At 47.0% G+C, this 22,418-nt stretch overlaps 1 protein-coding gene across 4 annotated transcripts in view; it reads left to right on the plus strand.

Moving 5' to 3' along the window:
- The window catches only part of cdc42bpb (CDC42 binding protein kinase beta (DMPK-like)), a 67,751-nt gene that overhangs the window by 33,889 nt on the left and 11,444 nt on the right, over nt 1–22,418 (plus strand). For 2 of the 4 annotated variants that reach the window (XM_031581996.2, XM_031581997.2), the window contains exons 7-25: nt 1,605–1,805; nt 3,478–3,726; nt 4,047–4,293; nt 4,655–4,756; nt 5,393–5,526; nt 7,235–7,477; nt 9,215–9,325; nt 10,641–10,888; nt 11,205–11,310; nt 11,716–11,840; nt 12,593–12,698; nt 16,137–16,285; nt 16,579–16,676; nt 16,943–17,022; nt 18,040–18,090; nt 19,683–19,769; nt 21,258–21,335; nt 21,836–21,941; nt 22,278–22,414. In XM_031581996.2, the coding sequence (XP_031437856.1) occupies nt 1,605–1,805; nt 3,478–3,726; nt 4,047–4,293; nt 4,655–4,756; nt 5,393–5,526; nt 7,235–7,477; nt 9,215–9,325; nt 10,641–10,888; nt 11,205–11,310; nt 11,716–11,840; nt 12,593–12,698; nt 16,137–16,285; nt 16,579–16,676; nt 16,943–17,022; nt 18,040–18,090; nt 19,683–19,769; nt 21,258–21,335; nt 21,836–21,941; nt 22,278–22,414 (2,658 nt within the window). The remainder of the gene's footprint in view (nt 1–1,604; nt 1,806–3,477; nt 3,727–4,046; nt 4,294–4,654; nt 4,757–5,392; nt 5,527–7,234; nt 7,478–9,214; nt 9,326–10,640; nt 10,889–11,204; nt 11,311–11,715; nt 11,841–12,592; nt 12,699–16,136; nt 16,286–16,578; nt 16,677–16,942; nt 17,023–18,039; nt 18,091–19,682; nt 19,770–21,257; nt 21,336–21,835; nt 21,942–22,277; nt 22,415–22,418) is intronic. The other 2 variants (XM_031581998.2, XM_012824761.3) reach the window with 1 other exon arrangement.

Genomic DNA, 22,418 nt, shown 5'->3' on the forward strand with positions numbered 1-22,418 from the left:
CAGTAACCTGTCCCTGACAGGGCCTTCACACGGGCGGGCGGGCAGGCAGGCAGGCAGGCAGGCAGGCAGGCAGGCAGGCAGGCAGGCAGGCAGTGATTGAGACACAAATGGTCTAGGCATACTAGCAGTCCTGTAATATTACTGTAAACTCTGTAGTTATATGCAACCCCAACAGACCACAAGCCATTGCAGGGGATTTGGGGGTCGAACTGTGTGCTCTATCAGTATGTATTTACTCAGGTAGTCCGTAAATTAGTATTTGATCAGTAAAAACTACACTACTACTACAGGAACCATTTCTGTGTTGCGAGTTGTCATTTAGACAGTATACAGAACTATATAAATTTTCTTTGTATGTCGTGTATAGAACCATGTAGAGGTTCTGAATAGCCCATATATAGAATCCTAACGAAATTCTGTTTAGATTGTGTGTAGAACAGTACAGAGATTCTATTTAAACTGTGTACAGAACTGTGGCGATTAAAATGATGTACAGCGCGTGAATGATTTTTAGAACGTTCAGACGGTCAGGTTTAGATCCTGTACAAAACCGTAGCGCTGTGAATGCTCTGTAATCAGCTGTTCTCATTGAACCCATCCCTGCTCTCAGCGCTGGGAGTCTAAATGTGACCAAGCTCTAGCTCAGGGGCAAGTTGCATTCAGGCTAATTTATGGGTCTGGGTTAATGCTCTGTTCTTTCATGCTAATTTTATTGCCTGAGCTCTGGGGCATTTCTTCATTCAGTTCGAGTCTCTCTCTTTAGCAATGGAGGAATTAATAACCTCAGGTTAAAAAAGATAATATGAGAGAGTCTTTGTGCTATATTTCTTTGAAGCTTTGATGGAGTGTTTTCCTTTCCCGTTAGTGTGTTTAGAATTCCCCAGAGGTCTTGTCTTACTCGGCTCAGAAATGTTCAATTTCGGAAGGGGGTAAAACAAAAATGAAAGTGTGTTCTCTCATTAGCGCTGTGCCACATGCCACATCCTCTGGATTTATACGCTTATGGGTGTGTCTTGGCTCGAGTACAGCTCCCGCCATCTGTAAGCAATCACTATTGGTGAGCCATCAGAACCACTGCATTTGGGCCAGACCTGGGCCAAAACTGTCAGAGGATTAGGCTGCTTTCTAGAGGTTTTCTCCGGTAAATGCCACAATTTGTTTTGGTGAGCTGTAAAAGTTCCGTTTTTTAACCTGAGGTTCCGTCCATGGGTCAGAACCACTGCATGCGGGCCAACTCTGGTCCGAAGCTGCAGGATTGGACTGATGTCTAGAACCTTCATCAATAAACGTTCAGTTCAGTTCAGTTCAGTTCAATTCAATTGTATTCATATAGCGGCTATAACAATTGAACAGTTTTCTTAAGGCGCTTGACAGAGCCTGAACCCCCTAAAGCAACCACTAAGGTGACAGTGGGAAGGAAACTCCCTTTTAACAGGAGAGGGGAAGGGAGGAGAGGAGTGAATCAGAAGAATATCCCAGTCTGTTTTGGCGAGCTGTAAGGTTGACGTCTATGTATCAAAATTGTGTGAGAACTGAGCTGCTGTCTAGAACTTTCTACGCTTAACGCCACAATCTGTCCCCCCTTTCTACCCCCCGCCTCCCAGGTCCAGTCGTCGGTTGCCGTAGGAACACCAGACTACATCTCCCCGGAGATCCTGCAGGCGATGGAGGACGGGATGGGGAAATACGGGCCAGAGTGTGACTGGTGGTCTCTGGGCGTCTGCATGTACGAGATGCTCTACGGAGAAACGCCGTTCTACGCAGAGTCCCTGGTGGAGACCTACGGCAAGATCATGAACCATGAGGTGAGAGTGGTGCTGTCTGGTGGTGTTATTTACCCCTCTCCTCAACTCTTGGATGTGTCTCTGGATCTCCTTTCTTTCTTTCTTTTCTCTCTCTCTGTTTCTCTCTCTGTGTTTCTCTCTCTCCCTCTCTCTCTCTCTGTGTGTGTGTGTCCCTTGCCAAACCAGGCTCATTTGGATGTTGCTGTTGACATTCATGCATATGCATTTATTTGCATCAAGGGAAGATACTGAGCCTTATTCACGACACGTTCACACAGAACAAGGCAACTTTTCCTGTTGGGCTACCAAAATATAGCAACACCTTGTCTGACGGGCTATCAGAAATGATCCCCTACATGAAATAAAATGATAATGCCAAAGCCAGCAAAAGGGAGCTGTGAAAGGGAGATAACGAGCAGGGATTTGATAAATGGCAATAATTCAGCTCTACTCGACCAAAAAGAACAGAAGACGAAGAGCAGAACACCACAAAGTGGAAGAGATGCCTAATGATATTTATCATTTGTTAAATCATTTTATTTTATCGCTATATGTGGCCTAGTCTAATGCATTTCGGGCAACCAAAATGCCTGCCCAAAGGACTATCAGGGATTCAGAAACGTTGCGAGCGCTGCATAACAACTGGAGAAGACTTTTCCCTTTTGACCTGAACTGTGAAGCACAGTTGCCCTGGCCCTGTTCTCAGAAGCATCAACACCTCCTCTCCTCTCCTCTGTGTGTGGAAGAGGAGGGTGAGTGGTCTCTATGTGTCTGTGTGTGTGTGCATGTGCTTGTGCATATCTGTGTGTGTGTGTGTGGGGGGGGTTGTCAGGGATTTGTATGGAATTTGCATGAGCCGTGTGGAGCGCCGCCAACACATCAAAGGGCGGCCTTGTGGCGTCCTCTGGAACGTTGAGGTCAGAAGGGGTGTTTGTGTGTGTGTGGCGGGGGGGTTCACCGCTGCACGACAAATTGATTACACACATACGCGCACACAGACACACACCACTTCTCTTTAGACAGCCCCCCTTATCATGCAGCACATTTCGACGTTCACGAGAAAGGGGTTATATATCTCAAGGCTATCAACAGTGTCTAGGGGCTTGTGATGCTGCCAGATTTTCAAAAATCCTTTTTCAGATATTGATCGTGACTTAAATGGAGGTCTTGTTATATTGGTCACAGGCCTGTGTGTTGACCACCCAGGCCTCAGCAGTAGGAAAACACAGTTTAATTATTTTTGTTGAAAATGGTTACAAAACCAGAGAAAATCAGATCTGTTGAGATGAAAAAAATATTGCTGACTGTCTCCGACTGAATCCAGTCTGATTAATCCAAGATGGAGTTTGGTTCAGCCGAGGAGGAATAGCACATGGGAATCATTTAATGTAAAGCCATGGTAGAGAAAAGCCACTGATGTCTCCATCTCCTTCAGATCTTGGACAAAAATAGGATTTCTTTCACACCCCATGTCTGTCTCACTCGTCTGGGTCGTTCTGTCTGTGCCGTGATTCATACAAGCTGGACCTTATTTCAGTTGGTTCTGGAAAATCATATGGACATGGAAATCATTTAACATGCCTGATGAAAGCTGCTAAAAATCCCTGTCCTTTTAAATTAAACTTCTGACACACCCCAGTCACCCTTCTCACCCTTCTGGATCCTTCTGTGTCTCTCTTTCTCTGGTCTCTAGGAGCGTTTCCAGTTTCCGGCTCACATCACGGACGTGTCCGAGGACGCCAAGGACCTGATCCAGCAGCTTATATGCGGCAGGCAGCGCCGTCTGGGCCAGAACGGCATCGAGGAGTTCCGGCAGCACCCGTTCTTCTCCGGCATCGACTGGGAGCACATCCGCAACACTGAGGCGCCCTACATCCCCGACGTCAGCTCGCCCTCTGACACCTCCAACTTCGACGTGGACGACGATGTCCTGAAGAACCCGGTAAGTTCTGTCCGGTCATGCTTGTTTTGCAGCCTAAGCTCTGGGATAGTCAGTCAGCATCTTCAGCATAGGAAGATACATAGGAATCCATAACAAGAGCTTAAAGGTGATAAAAAAAACTCCCTGAAAAAGGATTTACAGCACTCGTTATAAAACTGTGCATTTATACATTCGTTTATGTACACCTTTGCTGTCAACCATATCCCACTACCGCTTACCATATCATTGCTTGTGCCTTAATCTTCCAATTGAGAGTGATTTAGTGGTATTTGCCTTCTGGAGACTGTAAGCTGTGTTAAAGCTCTGTGTCTCTCTTACAGGACATCGCTCCCCCAATGTCCCACACCGGCTTCACTGGGCAGCACCTGCCCTTCGTGGGCTTCACCTACACCACCGAGAGTTGCTTCTCCGACTGTGGGTCTGTGTGTCTGTCGGGGCTGAGCGGCTTGGGCTCGGGATCGGGCTCTGCAGAGGGAGAGGAGGACGGAGGCATGCAGGTGGAGGCGTTCGAGAGGAGGATCCGCTGCCTGGAGAAGGAAAACCAGGAGCTCAACCGCAAGCTGCAGGGTATGGAGTTACAGACACGCACGCATACACATACACACACGCACACGCACGCATGCACACAAACACGCACGCACGCTCACACACACTTGCACGCTCACACACACTTGCACGCTCACACACACTTGCACGCATACACACACACTTGCACGCATACACACACACTCGCACGCATACACACACACTCGCACGCATACACGCACACACGCACGCACACACATATTCGCACACATACACGCACACACACACACACACACGCTCACTCAGCAGTAGGACCTCAGTAACTATTGGCACATGCTAGAGGGCTCGCTTCACCTTACGTTTGATATTCTGACTAACTTCCTGGTTCTTTCTGCTCTCTCAGAATCAGCCCAGACATCAGGACGCGGAACAAGCACCTTGGGCCGGGACAAGGAAATAAAGAAACTTAACGAGGAGATAGACCGCCTGAAGAAAAAACTAGCCGGTGAGGTGGCAAAACAGTTCTAGGTTCTATTAAAGACACTGAGTCAGTGAACTATAGCGGTCAGTGAACGTCAGCAGACTCCACAGATGCGATTTATGATTAACTTAAAATAATTAAATAGAATAATGAAATTTCTAGTCACAGTGCCCTTTCATGTGAAGGACCGTGTCTGAAGGCCAGTTTCTCCTATAATTAGTCCCTATTTTGACTGAAGCATTTTGACTTTGGCATGAAATAGTTTCCCGCTCAGAAAAGCAAATCAGATATGGATGAAAACAAAGTACCTTTCATGTGAAGGACCGATTCTAAAGGCCTGTGTGCCTCAAGATAACACATGCAAAGTTTCAGGCTTTTTGACTAGTTGAATTATGATAACCAGTCATATTATACTATTTGAATTATGATAACCAGTCATATTATACTATTTGAATTATGATAACCAGTCATATTATATTATTATATTATGTTGTTAAATGGACAAACCGCTATCAGAAAAGTAAAAAATCAGAACAGAAACGATATGTGTTAAAAAGGATAGTTTTGTGGACCACTACCCGCATGTCCTTGAGAAGAAACGGCAGGCTTCTTCAAGCAGGCAATGGTATTAACACTCTTGACTGTCCTTGGTTTCTTCAGACTCTGATAGGCTGGAGCACCAGCTGGAGGAGGCAGTGACCCTGCGACAGGATTACGAGAGCTCCTCCACCAAGCTGAAGGCCCTGGACAAGCAGGTCAAAGCCCTCAGGCAGGAGAAGGAGGAGATCCATAAGGTACGCCACGGACGCCGGCGCTCGTGTCCCAGAAAAGCTTCCGTTTGTCTGGCAGCTTGGTGATTCAGTGACCTTTGATGACCGTGGAAATGGATAACCTTGAGGTCTATGATTCAAAGAAATGTTTTGGTATTGAGGTGGCTTTGTTCGTTTTCTGCCAAGGAAAACATGATCACAAAGAAGACCTACATTTAATGAGTAATGGTCATATTAATCCTTGGGCATTGGCCATCCAAATATAACCAAACATAACAGTAGCCCCAAGTCTGTCAGTGAGACGCTTGTTATTCTGAGCAGTCAGACAGCAAACAAGCTCTAGATGTAGTGCCTGTTGGTGGCCACGGAGAGAGCATCTGTTTAAGTAAAGATACAAGCTCTGGACATAGGACAGATAGTAAATCTGTTTTTGAGGTGGCTGCTCAGGTCATCAATTGCCATGTCACTCTGAGTCTTGGGTGCCTGCTGAGTAGCCATTACTGGGCATTATGTGAATGGAGTGGCCATTAGGTGCACTGTTTGACGCAAATGGCTTGGTGACCGCTGTGCAGCTGTCGAACTCGAACACACACACACACACACACACACACACACACACACACATTCTCTCTGTCTGTCACTCACACACACACACACATTCTCACTCTCTCTCACACACTCTCACACACACACATAAGCACAGTGATTTGGCTTGAGTAACCCCTCCAACCCATCCTCTCCCCCCCCCCCCCTTAACCTAATATCCTTAGGTTGTACTTGATTATGTGGAGTTTATAAACACTAGGCCCCTTTCTCCTGATTAAGGTCATCATTCTGTTACTCAGACCAGGGCTGGACCCCTCAGTTGTCCCCTCGACTGCATTTTTAGGTAATTAGATTCATCCTGGCATTCTGTCCCTGCCAGTGGACCCACATAGCTGTCCATTAGAGGAATGTTGATGGCATGGCTGCACTAGAGATGGCCACTCTCTCTCTGTTAGGATACATCTAGGGTTAGAGTGATTTTGTTTGTTTAGCATCACGGGTTTGTTCAGAAGAGGAATGTTGACTGCAAGGCTGTGCTAGATAGTCACTCACTCTCTCTCTGTTTGGATAGTACAGTATATTTGTTGGTTTGTTTGTTGGTTGGTTGGTTGGTTGGTTGGTTGGTTGGTTGGTTGGTTTAGAGTCTCAGGACTGATGAAACAGATTTCAGGGAATGAGTAGGCTGAGTTGACGGAATGATATACTGATGTGTGGATAACTTCTTGTCTTCTCATTTAATTCCTCCGATACCTTTCAGCCATGACGGTCTCATTAGTCTTGTGTGTCTCTCCAGAAGTCTCTAGCACGTCTCGCAGCCTCTGTCTCTTCCCCTTGCTCTCCTTCCATCCTTTTATTCATTTTTCATTTTCTTTCTCTCTCTCTCTGCTGTAGCTATGACCTCCTTCTCTGGTTCTTTACTTCTGACAAAACTATCTTTTTCTTTCTGACTCACTCACTCACTGATTGACTTGTAGGCTATATGCATACTGTATCTCTTCAGCCATTCCTCTCTTTCTCTCTACCTGTCTTCTTCTGCTTATATGCGCACACACACACACACACACACTAACCTTTTATCCTCTTTCTCCCACCCAACCCTCTTTCTCCTCTCCTTCCTTCCATCTCTCTGCCCCTCTCTCTCACTGTCTCTCTCACTCTGTATCTCCTCTTTTTTTTCCCCTCCCAGCAACTGGTGGAGTCTCTGGAGCGCCTGAAGTCTCAGACGAAGGAGCTGAAGGACGCTCACCAGCAGCGCAAGCTGGCGATGCAGGAGTTCTCCGAGCTGAACGAGCGCATGGCCGAGCTGCGCTCGCACAAGCAGCGGCTCTCACGGCAGCTCCGCGACAAGGAGGAGGAGATGGATGTGGTCATGCAGAAGCTCGACGCCATGCGACAGGACATCCGCAAGACCGACAAGGCCCGCAAGGAGGTAGGAGGGGGATACTGTGTGTGTGTGTGTGTGTGTGTGTGTGTGTGTGTGTGTGTGTGTGTGTGTGTGTGTGTGTGTGTGTGGTGAGAATTAAACCTGACATGACTGACAATGCTCACAAGCAGATGACTCCCAGTGAGTGTGTGTGTTAGTGTCAGGCCCCTCAATTTTCACAATGACACACACAGTACGTAACGATACCCACAAGGAAGAAAGGAGGAGGCCTCGGGTGTGTGTTTGTGGTGTTGTGAAAGTTAAGCCAACAGATGTGAGACAATGCTTGCAAAGAGGTAAGAGTAGACACTTTGTGTGTGTGTGTGTGTGTGTGATTAGCAGGCTGGCTGATGTGGTTGACGGCTCTCAAAAGATGGCTGGGGGTGGGGCAGGATGGTTCATTATGGAGGCTACCTGACTTAGCCTGTCCTTTGGTGTGAGTGGGCGTGCCTGTGTTTGTTAGAGAGCGAAGCGGGACAATCCTTTGTTGAGACTGCTGTTGCCATAGCACACCCTCCCCTGGCACGTGTTGGCATCATCACTGCCACGCTGATTATCCACAATGCCGCTGCACATCATGGCCACGCGTGTCCACACACACACACACACACACACACACACACACACACACACACACACACACACACACACACACACACACACACACACACACACACACACACACACACACACACACACGGAGGCAGAGTCAGAGTCAGCCTGCCTTGCTCAGCGCTAGCGCCACAGCTTGAATGGGCCTCCACGGGCGACAGTAGGAATGCGTTCCCTGGAGACGGCCCCACCCCCGTCCCCTCCCCTTCCTACTCACCACCCCCCTCCCGGCCTTCTCTGGAGCCCCGGAGCTAACAGGGGACAGATGGGCAGCCCTGACCCCCACGGCAGGACTGGTGGCTGGGCTGAACGCACCAGCGCCCCGGGCCTTTAGTTGGGCAGAGAAGCCTGGCCTTCTGGAGCTCTCTTTAGCCGCTCAATTTCAACACTTCATGGATAACAGGCGGCCCTGTAGATGCATATGGTTGGGGATGTGTAGTGTCTCTGTATTTATGTTTGACAGAACGCAGGTAATCCCATGTATTAAGAGGGTGGAGTGTGTGTGTGTGTGTGTTAGGGGGGGGGGGGGCTATGGGTTTAGATGTGGGTTGGGGTGGGGGGGGAGGGGGTTGCTGGGTGTGTGCTCAGTGTTTAGTCTGCAGTAAGGTACGCTTGGATGACTCAATGATGATAGCCCCTTTTAAGTGCTCTGTGGGCTTGATGGGAACAATACCCACCAGAGGCCCTCGGACGTGTCAGGTTTCCACTGGGGCATGTGCCACTGAGACAGGATGTGGACCAGCACATGTCAGAGTAAATGTGTGCGTGCATGCATATAATGTTGATTATGAGAAAACATATGTTTTTATTTATTTATTTGTGTGTGTGTGTGTGTGTGTGTGTGTGTGTGTGTGTGTGTGTGTGTGTGTGTGTGTGTGTGTGTGTGTGTCTCTCTCTATGTAGTGGATAGACACATGTGCCCATGGTGTGAAACAGCTTGTGTGTGTGAGTGTGAACATAGGCTTATGTGAGTTCAGCCTCCTAGCGTGCCTGCGTGTGTGTTTCAGTGCGCAAGAGTGTGACTGCAATTGCATGCCTATGTGCCTGCGTTTGTGTGTGTATGTGTGTGGGGGAGTGTGTGTGTGTGTGACGGTAATTGTGTGCGCTAATCTCTGTGCCATCTCCCATTAGCTGGAGGGTCAGCTGGAGGATGCCAAGGCGGACGCCTCTAAGGAGCGCAAGCTCCGGGAGCACAGCGAGGTCTACTCCAAACAGCTGGAGAGTGAGCTGGAGAGCCTAAAGGTCAGAGGTCACACTCTGTGGACTCCCCCCCCCCCCCCCCCCCCCCCTGCTCCCCGGTCCCTACTCCGGTCATCATCTGGCTCCTCATCTTCTCCTCATCTCTTTCGATCCCTCTATCATAATGACCAGGATAATACATAGGCCTATTACATCATAATTATATCATAACACACAGTGTAATTATTCTTGGAACACTGTAATTATTAGTGCTCTGTTCATCGTCTGTCATTATGACCAATGATGTCATCTCTTTATATATAGCGCTTGTTACATTATAACTATTCCTTTAACATACAATGAGAAATACAGATAAATACTAATTATAAGTGTGTAACATGACCTCTGGACATAGAACTTAACCCTATCTCTAACTCTAAACATAACTCTATATACTGAAAAAACCTCACCTCTCTCAACATAGATATAAGTGTCAGTGTGTTGTTTCTTTTAGTTGCTCAATGTGTTACACTGGACTTAGTGGTGTAGTTGGAGTGTAGTTAAAACAAGACCTGTGTAATATAAAGTATGGCCCCAGGGTTTTGTTTTTTCTTTTCTTCCGTTGTTTCTTCACCACTTCTCACCTCCGTCCCCTTGTCATCAGCTTTGGCTACTTGTTCTCTCAGTCTGCCCTCCCTTCTGTCCTCCCTTCCTCCTGCTCTCTCACACACATATCCACTCCCCAGCACACACACACACACACACACATACACGTATATACTTCACACACACATCAACTTTACACACCCACATTCACCTCCCAAATACACACACACACTCACACGGTGACTCCAGACTCCAGGGGGATATCCTGTGTGTATTTTTAGCCTCTGTGCTTGCCTGTTCTGATATGTGTTGTTGCTGTTGGCATGGCACAGGGGGAACAGCTGGCCCAGAGAACTCCACCGTCCCCCCAACCCTCTTAAGCCCCCAAACTGCCCCCTAATGCCCCTAATGCCCCCGAAACCCCCACGGCTCCACACGGCCTCTTCCCCTTCTTCCACCTCTACTCTCAATTTTTTCTCACTCACTCCCTTTTTGTAAAGACATATTTGATTATTACTACTGTCTTTAAAGGCACTATAAGAAGAATAGTAGTATTAACAGTAGTGGTAGTAGTTGTTGTTGTTGTTATTGACACCCCCTGTTACTCTGCTGGAGCCGCATGCAGGTTGGGGAATCTAGCCTGTATGTGGGTTTGAATGTGTGACTAATTAACACGCGTTCAGTTGAGTTCACAGGCTGCTACTTTTTCATAAAAAAATGATTGTCATCAGTTTGTCTACTCGGCTGCACTGACGGATGTGTTCCCCTCCAGGTGAAGCAGGGCGTGGGGCGCATGTCGGGCCTGAGTGCGGACGCCCAGCAGGAGATGTCCAAGCTGAAGTCGGAGCTGGACAAGAAGGTGCTGTTCTACGAGGAGGAGCTGGTGCGCCGCGAGGCCTCGCACACCAGCGAGCTGAAGAACCTGCGCAAGGAGCTGCACGACTCCGAGGGCCAGCAGCTCTCCCTGCACAAGGAACTGCTCATGCTCAAGGACAAGCTGGAGAAGGCCAAACGCGAGAGGTACACACACACACACACACAAAAGTGTGCACACATATGTTATGTTTCAGGCTTGATGCACTTGACAGCAGAACCTCGAAGAAGCAAATGATCAAACACAGTAGACACCTGTGAGTCTGTAATGAATGTCAGGAAAGCAATGGAGACCTTAACATGCTTATGTGTATATTATGCTCACTCTGGGAGATTTTGTAAATATTTGTATTTTGATTCAGGCAGGAAGTGTACAGTTCCTGCAGTGTTTTGTGTGCAAGTGTGGCCTACATGAGCCCCAGCACTGCCCCCCGTCCTCTCACGCTCTCTCTCTCCTCTGCAGGCAAACGGAGATGGACGAGACGCTGGGCGCCCTGAAGGACAAGAGCGAGCGCGAGCGCAACCTGCTGACCGACGACAACCGCAAGCTGACGTCCGAGAACGACCGGGTGAGTGAGTCCCCAGAGCGCCGGCTCCCAGGGTGGGCTGCTGCTGCTCCCGCCACCGCCACTGCTAATGGGTTTGTGTAGAGGAACCACAGCCACTGCTACTGGGTTTGTGTAGAGGAACCACAGCCACTGCTACTGGGTTTGTGTAGAGGAACCACAGGCACGCTGGGCCTGACCTGTTCTACCCATTCCCTCCCTCTCTCTCTCTCTGTTATTTTTGTTTGTGTGACCTTGTTTTTTTTGTGTTTATTTTTGTATGTGTGTGTGTCTGTGTTTATGAGCATCTGTTATTGATGTGTGGATCAGTGCGGCGCCCTTTTTCTGGCAATGTATGTTCTGTGTGTGTGTTTCCTTCTGCTTGTGCATATGTGTGTCTTTATGTGGTGTGTGTCTTCTCCCCTGCAGCTGTGCACGTTTGTGGACAAGCTGACGGCCCAGAACCGGCAGCTGGAGGATGAACTGCAGGACCTGGCCTCCAAGAAGGAGAGTGTGGCCCACTGGGAAGCCCAGATCGCTGAGATCATCCAGTGGTAAGAGAACAAGATCACACAGACACACACACCACTCTCTATTGCACACACATGCACCCACATACACACACACATACACACGTGGCCACAATCAGGCATGCGCACACATGGCCATACATACTTAAACATAGGTATTACCAAAACGCCCACACACACACACACACACACACACACACACACACTTGTATATTCACTGTCTAAGTGGCAGACACACCTTTCTCACCCCCTTGCCTACAGTTGAGACACAAATCCTGGTGTCCCCAAAGAACAATGAGAAAGTCCGTATGTGTATATATTTGCTAAAACCAGTAACATTACAAAGCAGGATGTGAAGACTGGTGGTACAATGTGATCCATTTGTAATGGCACTTTGTCTCTGCCACAGCCCAGCTATGGCTCCATGCACTCTTGGCAGCAGCATGGCTTTCACTCTGAGCTGGGCCTCTGTGTGCCCCCACCCACTATATTGCCTATGGCACATTTAATGCTGAATACCATATGTCTGAGCCAGGAAGTAGCTGCCCAGTGCTCCGCACCGCACCCCGGCCCCTGCGTATCGCTCTCGCTCCCTTTTTTTATTGCTGAGCTGGCCGCTTCCAAACACATTCCACACACTCAGGAATAACCCGTCACTGCAGGGTACTTGATCGGTCCCTCCGATCTTGTGAACTAGGCTGTGGTCATTGAAATTTCAGCTGAAACACAAAAGGCTCATTGTGTGTGTGTGTGTGTGTTTACCTGTTTGCCCACAGGGTGAGTGATGAGAAGGACGCTCGTGGCTATCTGCAAGCCCTGGCCTCCAAGATGACTGAGGAGCTGGAGTCTCTCCGTACCTCGAGCCTTGGACCCCGACCTCTGGTGAGACCCCCTACCTCCACACACACACACACACACACACACACACACACACACACACACACACACACACCTCAAAACACCCCACTCTCTACCTCAGAGGATGCCTTTACCTTCAGTCTGTGGTTTGTGGTCGTTTTTTGTCATTTCAGGCTTCTATCTTCTCTAGTAAGCAGGGTGGTTAGTACCACAAGAGTGATTTTTAGAGTTGAATCACCAACATTGCCAGCGCCACATCCGTGTCTTTGTTTTCTTTCCCAAATGAAATAAAAAAAAAAAACAAGGATTGCATCTTCAAACAGATTGCCCAGATTTTGCAGAGGGAGGGTTCTCTCCCACCTACTGTCGTCTCAGCACTACTGATGTAACTGCTGACCTTGTGCTGATGTTTGTTTGTAAAGGCCGACTCCTATCCTGCTTATGTGTGCAGACAGTGCCCCCAACGTCCTCCCTCCTCTGTCACACACACACACACACACACACACACACACACACACACGCAGGCAGGCCACCGACACATATACACATGCATGCATTCATACATACACACACACGCATGCATACACGCACACATACACCATATATACACATCCACCTTCCCCACACACACCCCAAGAGAGGGCCCTGCCTAATTCTGTCGTCTGCTGCTAGTCCTCTGAGCCATAGCACACTAACGGCCGCGACCACTGATATAATTAAGAACCCGTTAAGTACGTTCCGCCTGCTTCTCCTAAAATAGCAGACCTAATGAAAGTTGATTGAGGAGGAGTGACATGATGCCGGCGTAGGTGAGGAAGGAGGTCACTTTTGATTTGATATCCTGCCCGTGTAATGGGGCTAAGGCTGGAGATGTGATCAGGCCAGCCAGTATAAGGAGCTACACAGGCAATGGAGATAGAGCTCCTGTGTATAGTATTAGTGTATAGTATAGGAAAATATTCACTTGAAAGGTTACTTATATGTTTTAGGGCTGCGGTAATCTATAACCCATTTCCTGATAAGGTGCTTGATATGTCTAACACAGGATTGTACTGAGATTATTGGTTGAAGTTTTCTAAACTAATGACTATTAAGGTGTAGGGCAACAGTAATCTACAACGTACTTCCTCTTTATAAGGTGTTTGGAATGTATAACATAGGATTTTACCTGCATGAGGACTTCTGGTTAAAGTGTTTTATACCAGTGAATTTTCTGATAAAGATCAACAACGGTAGTGTGTAATCTGCTTCCTTGTAAGGTGTGTGGCATGAAAAAACTCTGGGTTCTACCAACATGAAGGTCTTTGGTTGAAGTATTTGAAGGGCAACAATCGGGTGTAACCTACTTCCTCGTAAGGTGGTGTGTGTGTGTGATATATGTGTGTGTGAAGTGCTGCTCTCTCCATTGCTGCCTCAGCCTGGCTCTGGAAGCAGCGCTCCCAGCCCTATCCAGAAGCCCTTGGTCGCTCTCAGGGGCGCCAAGCGGGTGAGTGCTGTCACATGACCTCTTCCAATCAGAGGGAAGGGCTTTTGCACCGTGGGTGGGACATCTGAAGGGGTTTTCATAGTGATTGGCTCATCAGCTTGTCATTCATCTTTGCCCACTTTTCCTGATCATTGCCATATTGATTTGGTACTAGTGCTGTGTGACTCATGAAGTGTTAACGGACACACGTCACTTTGTGATCGCAATAAGAATTCTGTGTGGCGACTAAGTGTCTTGGAAGGTGGCAAAGATTTATGAACATCTGAATCAGGAATGCCCCAGTTTGCCCCATTGCCAACCATGAGGCGCTTGTTGAGCAGACACAAATTTTGACACTTTTGCACGACTGTTTCTGGGTCCGTGTCGGGTAAGGACACTGCAGCAGTTCTCAGTGAACGCAGGATTATAAAGTTCTAAAGTTATCCAGATAACTACACCATGTATAACCCTAGAAGGACACTTTTGTAAAATCCATATTCAGGAATTGGGAGTTTCTCCTGGTTTTACTCATGCCTGTTATCCTGCTAGATCACATCTTGCTTGTTAAATGCCACGCCTGGCCATGATTCATTAGCTGTGTTGCCTTAGCCCTGTATCATCAGTATGGGAGAGGACCAGCACCATATGAACTGTGTCCCTTCCTGTAATCCGAGACTGAGTAAATCTGTCAGGAAAGCTGAAACCACTGCTTTATCATTTCCTGGCCACGGGGATGTGATGTCATGCTATCTGGAACGGCCTGCATGCGTAATGTCACTCCCACTCACACACTCTCTGTTTTGCCCTTTCTCATTCTAAACATCAATCACCTGTCTCTCTCTTTTTTTACTGTCTTACTCCATCCGTCCACTCAGCTAATTGAATCTTCCTCACATCTACTAAACGATGCTGAACACAAACTCGGCGTATGCTAAGGTTTTGTCAGGGTACTTGTTATTGTATAGTTGCAAGCTATTGTCCGTGCCTTGGATAAGATGTACCACTGTAAACTTGATCTATGTACTAGTGATGAGTGGGTCGGGATTTTTTTAATACCCGCATCCTGTTATGAGAGCCAAACTGCACCGTATGATCTGCAAAAATATCAATCAACCACTCAAACCTAACCCGACCCGCAACGAATGTGATTGCATCCATATCATGGAGTACGACAAATGTTTCTTTATTCGGTGCACATTTGAAAAAGGATAGACACTCTTATAAACTAAAGAAAAAAGCGCACCAATGATCGCTTAAATAAGAGCAGTTTTTAATCCTCATGGACTAACCCAGTGTTGTTAATGTTCTCCAAAACATGCATTACTGAAACTGGTCCTGCACCCACTGGGATGCGTGTATGAGAGAGAGGGAGAAAGAGAGACACACACACACACAGAGGAGAAGAGAAGGAGGAAATGCCACACATAGCTGAATGCATAGCCTAGCCTATTGCATGCAATTTGGCACAAAGCTGTAGGTTATTTGTAACTTTATTTTGACCCGACCCACACTAACCCGCAATATTTTCTGGTAAGCTTACTGGAACCCGACTGACCCACGGGTTATGGGCCGACCCCGCACATCACTACTATGTACAATGTAACCTATAAAGTTCTATAACCTGGGGCCGATTCAGTCCTTTTGAGATACGTAGTGTACACACGCAGGCGTGTGATCCATTGCACCTCCAGCAGTAAAGGGTTCATTGCTGACAGATGTACTCTGGCTTATCAGAGACAGATTACTGATCAGGGTCTTCGGGTAAAAAAGGAATAGTATAGCCTCCATCTATAGTTGTTTTTGCTGATATCATTATTAGGATGCTAATTGTCACCCACTCCTGACCACAGTTGTCAAGAGCAGATGCCAAATAGTAGATTCTACCTTCAACTAATACGTTTCAGTTGTCCTCCATGAAGCAGTTGTCCTCCATGGTAGTCTTTCTGCAGAGATGCTTTATATCAATCAGCCTGACCCCTGACCACTTGTCGGCACAGGACCCCTTGTGGAAGGTGCGGCGAAGCCAGAAGCTGGACATGTCGGCCCGGCTGGAGTTGCAGTCAGCACTGGACGCAGAGATCCGTGCCAAGCAGCTGGTCCAGGAGGAGCTCCGTAAAGTCAAGGCATCCAACATCTCCCTGGAGGGGTCAGGAATTTATTTTTTTAAATATATATACATACATAGAAAGATGCCCCTGGTAGACCAAGTGTGCTAAAAACACCAAAGTCATGGGTCCAGTGCTCAGGGAACACATATACTGATGAAAAATGTATATCTAGACTGTATTCTACACTACATTGTCACTTTGGATAGAAGTATGTGCTAAATCAAAGAATATAATAATGGTAATGGTAAAATGCTTGTTCTGCTTTACATTTCTGTGTTTTAATGCCATGAGAGAACCTCTGGTGACCTTTGAACCTTTTGTCTCATCTCAGCAAACAGAAGGAGATGGAGTCCATGAACAAGGACATGGAGGAGGAGATGGATAACCTGAGGAAAGACCTAGAGGAGAGCCGTTCACGCTCCGACAAAGGTGACAGCATACCGGGCTGACTTGGAGTTTGAATGGCTATTCATCTGGCCCCCAACAACTGGAAGAATGACATTACCTGTCATTGTAACTATCTGGTTCTTTTCACCTGTTGGATATTGAATATCTACTCTTTCCCCCAATAGCCAGAAGAAATACATTAGCTAGATAGCTAGCTAGCTAGCTCTACATAGAAGTACTCTACCCCTGACACACCACGCAATCTATATAATCTAACCTTTGCCATATGTCTTCTTTTTCGTTTTTAGGCTTAAAGCTGCCCGACTTCCAGGATTCCATCTTTGAGTACTTCAACACTTCTCCCCTGGCCCACGACCTGACCTTCAGGGTGAGCGTGCCTCTCTCCTCCTTTGCGTCTTTCTCCCGTTCATTCAGAGCTAACCAACTTCTTTTAACATGGGGATCCATCGTTCACACAGAGCAGCTATGCCAAAGGCTGGCATCTTCGCTAATGTTTTGACAGACATAAGAGGGATAGCCTAAAGTCATAGGACCTAACCTCTCTATATTATAAGGTCATTAGCAGTCTTATATGGCTATTGTAAGCCTTATAGTCAGTGCCGTTTACAAAGAATGCACACTCATTATCACAGAGGGCTCAAACTGTTTGAGCGTAAGCCAAGTTACTGATCCCAGTACAGTCAGTACCGTACACAAAGCGGCCACGGCAAGAATGAATCCTCGATGTGTCTCGGGTGGATCAAACTGCGTGAGGCTAAGTCCGCAATGTCACTGATCCATGTACAGTCAGTGCCTTTAACAAAGAGAGTGCCCACTCACAAAATGCAAGCTCAATGTCTCAGAAGGATCACACTGCATGAGGGTAAGCCCGCAAGGTCACTGATCCCCTCTGTCACCTCACTGCCACAGAGACTTCAAAGCCGTCGGACTGGATGTGAGTTATGAGAGGCTTCCTGCCCTCCCCATTGGAATAAATCTGGCTCGGGTTACCTTCAGCTCTTGGTAACACGATACAGCAGGCTTAGTCACAGCCGGGATCTACGGGTAATAACCTAGGATTGAATCGAAGCCTTGCGGCAACTAGGGAATGCATGGCACTCGACCATGACCTAATAAGGTGTGCACTTCTTGCTGAACTATAGGGAAAAGGTTACAAAGGTTACAAAGCGTCCTGGAGAAGGAGCTGATGTTTGGTGAAATGTGAGGCTAATGTCATCAGTCCAAACTTGGAAGTTTAGTCACTTTGATTGACTTTTCTTTGTCTCTTAGGGTTATGTAAGTAAAAATAGGGGTTTGAGGAACTGGTTCAACAACAACAACAAAAATGAGAGAAAAAGTGTGATGCTTATTTATTTTTGTCCTCCCATCTGTCATCCAAAAAAAGGATTCAGTCTCGTCCTCATCTGCGTCCTCTCTGCTAGCATTTTGGGATGAAGTAAGTTGGCTGTTCAGAGTCCCCCTCCCTGTCTCTCCCTTTAACCCTGAAAGAGGCTGGTCTAAGCAGACAAAAAGGCTATCCATATGACTCCCCCCTCAGTCTCCCTCAAAGCTAATCCTCGCCCTCACTTTCCTTGGCTTTCATTCAGATGTAGCAGGAAGGCCAAATAAACAGACAGCTGTGTCTGATTTTATTTAGCCCAAAATTGGCGATTTTTAGCAGGTCCTTAGTTGCTTCTACAGTAGCTGCTCTAGACTAGGCACCCTGTTTTGAAGATAATTCAGCATTTGCTTGTTCTCTTCCACTCTTGAAGGACCTCTCTTGCTTCATGAACCTTTTTGTCTGCTGACTGTCCTCCTCGTTTTTAATATACCCCACCCACTCCCGATACCCACAGCCCTAATGGTAGGTGCTCAAACGATAGCGTGTCCCCGTACCATCCGGTAGATTCGTGCTTTCAGGATTAGCATACAATTAACTGCCAGCTCTGTCTTTCTAACCCCCACGAAAAAAGGCTAACGTCAATCATGTCACGCCTCAAACGTCTAGACCAGCGACGCACAAAGTCATGCTAGCTTTTAGAGATTAGCCCGGAAAGTACTTGTCGCTAATGGCGAATGACTAATTAGAGAGAGAGCCATGCAGTCAGTGAATAAAGGATTATGAAAAGCAGACAGAATATTGATGACCTGGAATGCTAAACCAGAACGTGGAGACTCAGCAATGAAAATGCGAAGAGTGCCCCAGCAGAGATAATTAGTTGTCAGTTTGACATTTCATGGTTCGGACATGAAAAAACCTTTTGGATTTAAAGTCCAAATCCATTTTTTTTATGTGTCCTGATCTTGCCATGATCTTTTTCTACTCTGGCTGAAAGGTAACAGCAGGTTCTGTCACAGGGGATGTGTACCATTTATTAATTAAAATCATGCAGCTCAGGAGGATTGAATCCAGTGCTCCTATCAAGAAGTACTTTCAGATTCAGGTTAAAGAGATCATAAAAAGTCACGATTAAACAAGTTGATAAAATTGGCACCAATGGAGCAGAGAGCTTCTAGATTGAGTCAATAGACCGGATGGATGGATGGCTGCTTAGGTGACACTGCTGGGGTGGGTTTCAATAATGAGTTGGATGATGAAGCAATATGCTTAAAGTTTAAAGATGTTCTGCTCCTGTAAGTTCATATATTGGTGACCTCTTGTACATTTATGAGGGATTCTACGCTGAAAGTTTTAAACTGGGGTGGGATTTGATGCCAGTAGTTACATATTATTTCAAGCATACCAACACACCCTTGTTTCATTCTCTGACATCTTACGTGTAAAGTGTGTCTTTGGACATGTGTGTGTGATTGTGGGAGTGTTGTATGTTTTTTGTTGGTATCTAGTGCCATCTGCTGGTATGTAGTCACACTTGATGTACCACACCTTGGTGACATGTTTTGTAGTCACTGCTAGCTGAAGGGTTGTTGGTAACAGCCTTGCTGGTCCACCCATACACCCACATACATTCATCCAGTGCTCCATCATTCATTGCTCCTGTGCTGTGGTCTCATACTCTCCTCATCCTCCCCTAACTCCCCCTCCAGACCAGCTCAGTCAGTGAGGTCGACGCCACGGCCCAGAAGTCGGATGTCCCATCCTCCTCCTCCCCGTCGGTCACCTCGGAGCAGGAAGTGAGTGTCCGCCGTCGCCTTCCTGCCGCGTTTATACCCCCCACCCCCACCTCCCTTCCATTCAATACTTCCTGTTCCTACCCCCCCCCCCCCGCCAGGACATTGCTGTTTCCACATCACATTCTTTGGGTTCCAAGGAAGCACTTGGCTTGGGTAAGCGTGAGCTCGCTGGGATTTTTAAACGTCCCTGTGTCAGAACCAAATGTGGTCAGCTTCCGAGGGAGGAATGAAAGCTTGCACAATCCCACTTGAGTGGAGAGAGCAGAACATAGCTTAGAACCAAATCACATCCTCCTCTCGTCCAGAGTGCAAGACAGGTTTTCACTAGGGCTGTCAGCGTTAACGCGTTAATCTATGCGATTAATGCGGCCGCGATTAACGCGATAAAATATTTTAACGCAATTAACGCAACTTAAATTTTTTTTTTTTTTTAAATTAAATTTTTTTTTTTTTTATGTCTTTATTTGGATAGTTGTGAAGTTATGACAGGAAGCGATGCGGAGAAGAGGTGGGGAGAGGATTGGGAAATTACATCAGGCCAGACTTGTACCTGTGTCCCCTCGGGCAATGTAAGTAGGGGGCTTGGCCTACCAATAGCCCCCCTTGTTCAAAGTGGGGAATGACAGAAAAAGTTTGAGAACCACTGCGGTAGTTGAAGATCGAGAGAGCTGAGGGATTGTTGGGCGGAAAGTTTCTGTTTAATAGGGAAAATTACGGAACAATCGACAAAACTAAAGTTGTATGTAGCATTTGTCAAATTGAATTTAGCTATCACAGAAGCAGCTCGTCTTTAAGTTATCACCTTAATGCAAAGCACCCGACAGAAAGCAGTCCCAGGTTAGATGGTCGCCAACCCACACACTACGACTTCTCTAGTAAAATAACTAGACCAGTCCGTGAAAAGGTTACCAACGATTTAGCAGTTTGGGTTGCCGGTGACTGTCGGACCATCAACATAGTTAAGGACGTTGGGCTGACTGAGGTGATTCGAATTGCTTCAGGAGACAACTCGTACGATTTACCGTCGAGGGGTACCATTGTGTCTCGCTTACATTCCTTTTATGACGGCGAGAGAGCACGAAAAATTCAGCTCCTCGAGCAAGCTGCCACCGTCACCCTTACTGGTGACCACTGGACATCAGTCAGCAATGACAATTACCTGGGAGTCACAGCTCATTTGATTGACAATGTATGGAAATTGAGATATTTTTCATTGGAAGTAAAAAAAAAAAAAACAGACAAACAAACTTTTAATCGCGATTAATCTAGATTAATGAATTTCAAAATGTGAGATTAATTAGTTAATTTTTTTTTAAATCTATTGACAGCCCTAGTTTTCACACAATGGCCATGACTCCCAGTGAGTTAAAGCTCACCCAAAGCCACAGCTGCTTCAGTTAATTGTTTGACGTCATGATGACTGGCTATGTTTCGGCTGGTGTTTTTTTTTTTTTCGACTTGTGCTGTAATCAGCCGTGCCCCTTTCAGGAGCCTGCCAGGCCTCCGGCCGCCACCCCCCCTGCACCATCTACAGCTTATCAGTCCTCACTGCTGACCACACCAAAGGTATGCCGCCCACCACCACCACCACACACACACTCACTTACTCACACACGCACATGCACTTACTCACACGCACACACGCGCGCGCGCGCGCACACACACACACACACACACACACACACACACACACACACACACACACACACACACACACACACACACACACACACACACCCCTCCCCTTCACACACTTACTTCTCCCCTTAGCACATACACTCTGTCTTTGTTCTACAACCATGTAAAAATCACTGTTTGCATTTTGAATGACTCCTGTACTGTGCATTTGGTGTGTTGTACTGTTAGCATGTGTTCTGTATCAGGCGTATGATAAATGTTTATGAGGTACTGTTAGCATGTGTAGTATTGTTCTCAGGTATTACATTTGTGTGTTGTACTGTTGTGTAATATGTTGTATTGTTAGGGTGTGGTGTATTTGTTTTGTGGTTAGATTGTTACACTGTTAGCATGTGCGCTAACCCAACTGTGTGTGTGTGTCTACTCAGCCTAAAGCTCACCAGCTGAGCATCAAGACCTTCTCCAGCCCCACCCAGTGCACCCACTGCACCTCCCTGATGGTGGGCCTGATTCGGCAGGGCTACGCCTGCGAAGGTGAGTGCCAAGTTCGACCATCTGGCCTCAGCTTGTCTGTGTGAGGCTGCAGAGGTTCACAATAAACACACTCTGAAAGGGGCACAGGATAAATGAAGGGAGTTTGCGCTTGTTCACGGGAACCTAATGTCAAGACCGAATTCCTAATTCAAAGCCCAACACACCAGAAAGTGAGATGATGTCTATCAGTGTATTTAAGTACAAGGGGACCATAGTTACTTGTAAACATATATTTTTCCTGATTTTCACCACTGAACACTCAACACAGATGCTTAAATTGTGATATTTGTAAATGAATGTGTGGGTTGTATATAATATTCCTTCTCTCTTCCGCAGTGTGCTCCTTCATCTGTCATGTGTCTTGTAAGGATAACGCACCGCTGGTGTGCCCCATTCCCCCGGAGCAGGCCAAGAGGCCGCTGGGCATTGATGTGCAGAGGGGCATTGGCACGGCCTACAAGGGCTTTGTCAGGGTAA

The sequence above is a fragment of the Clupea harengus genome, chromosome 15, assembly GCF_900700415.2.
Source record: "Clupea harengus chromosome 15, Ch_v2.0.2, whole genome shotgun sequence".
In the NCBI taxonomy this organism is placed as follows: Eukaryota; Metazoa; Chordata; class Actinopteri; order Clupeiformes; family Clupeidae; genus Clupea; species Clupea harengus.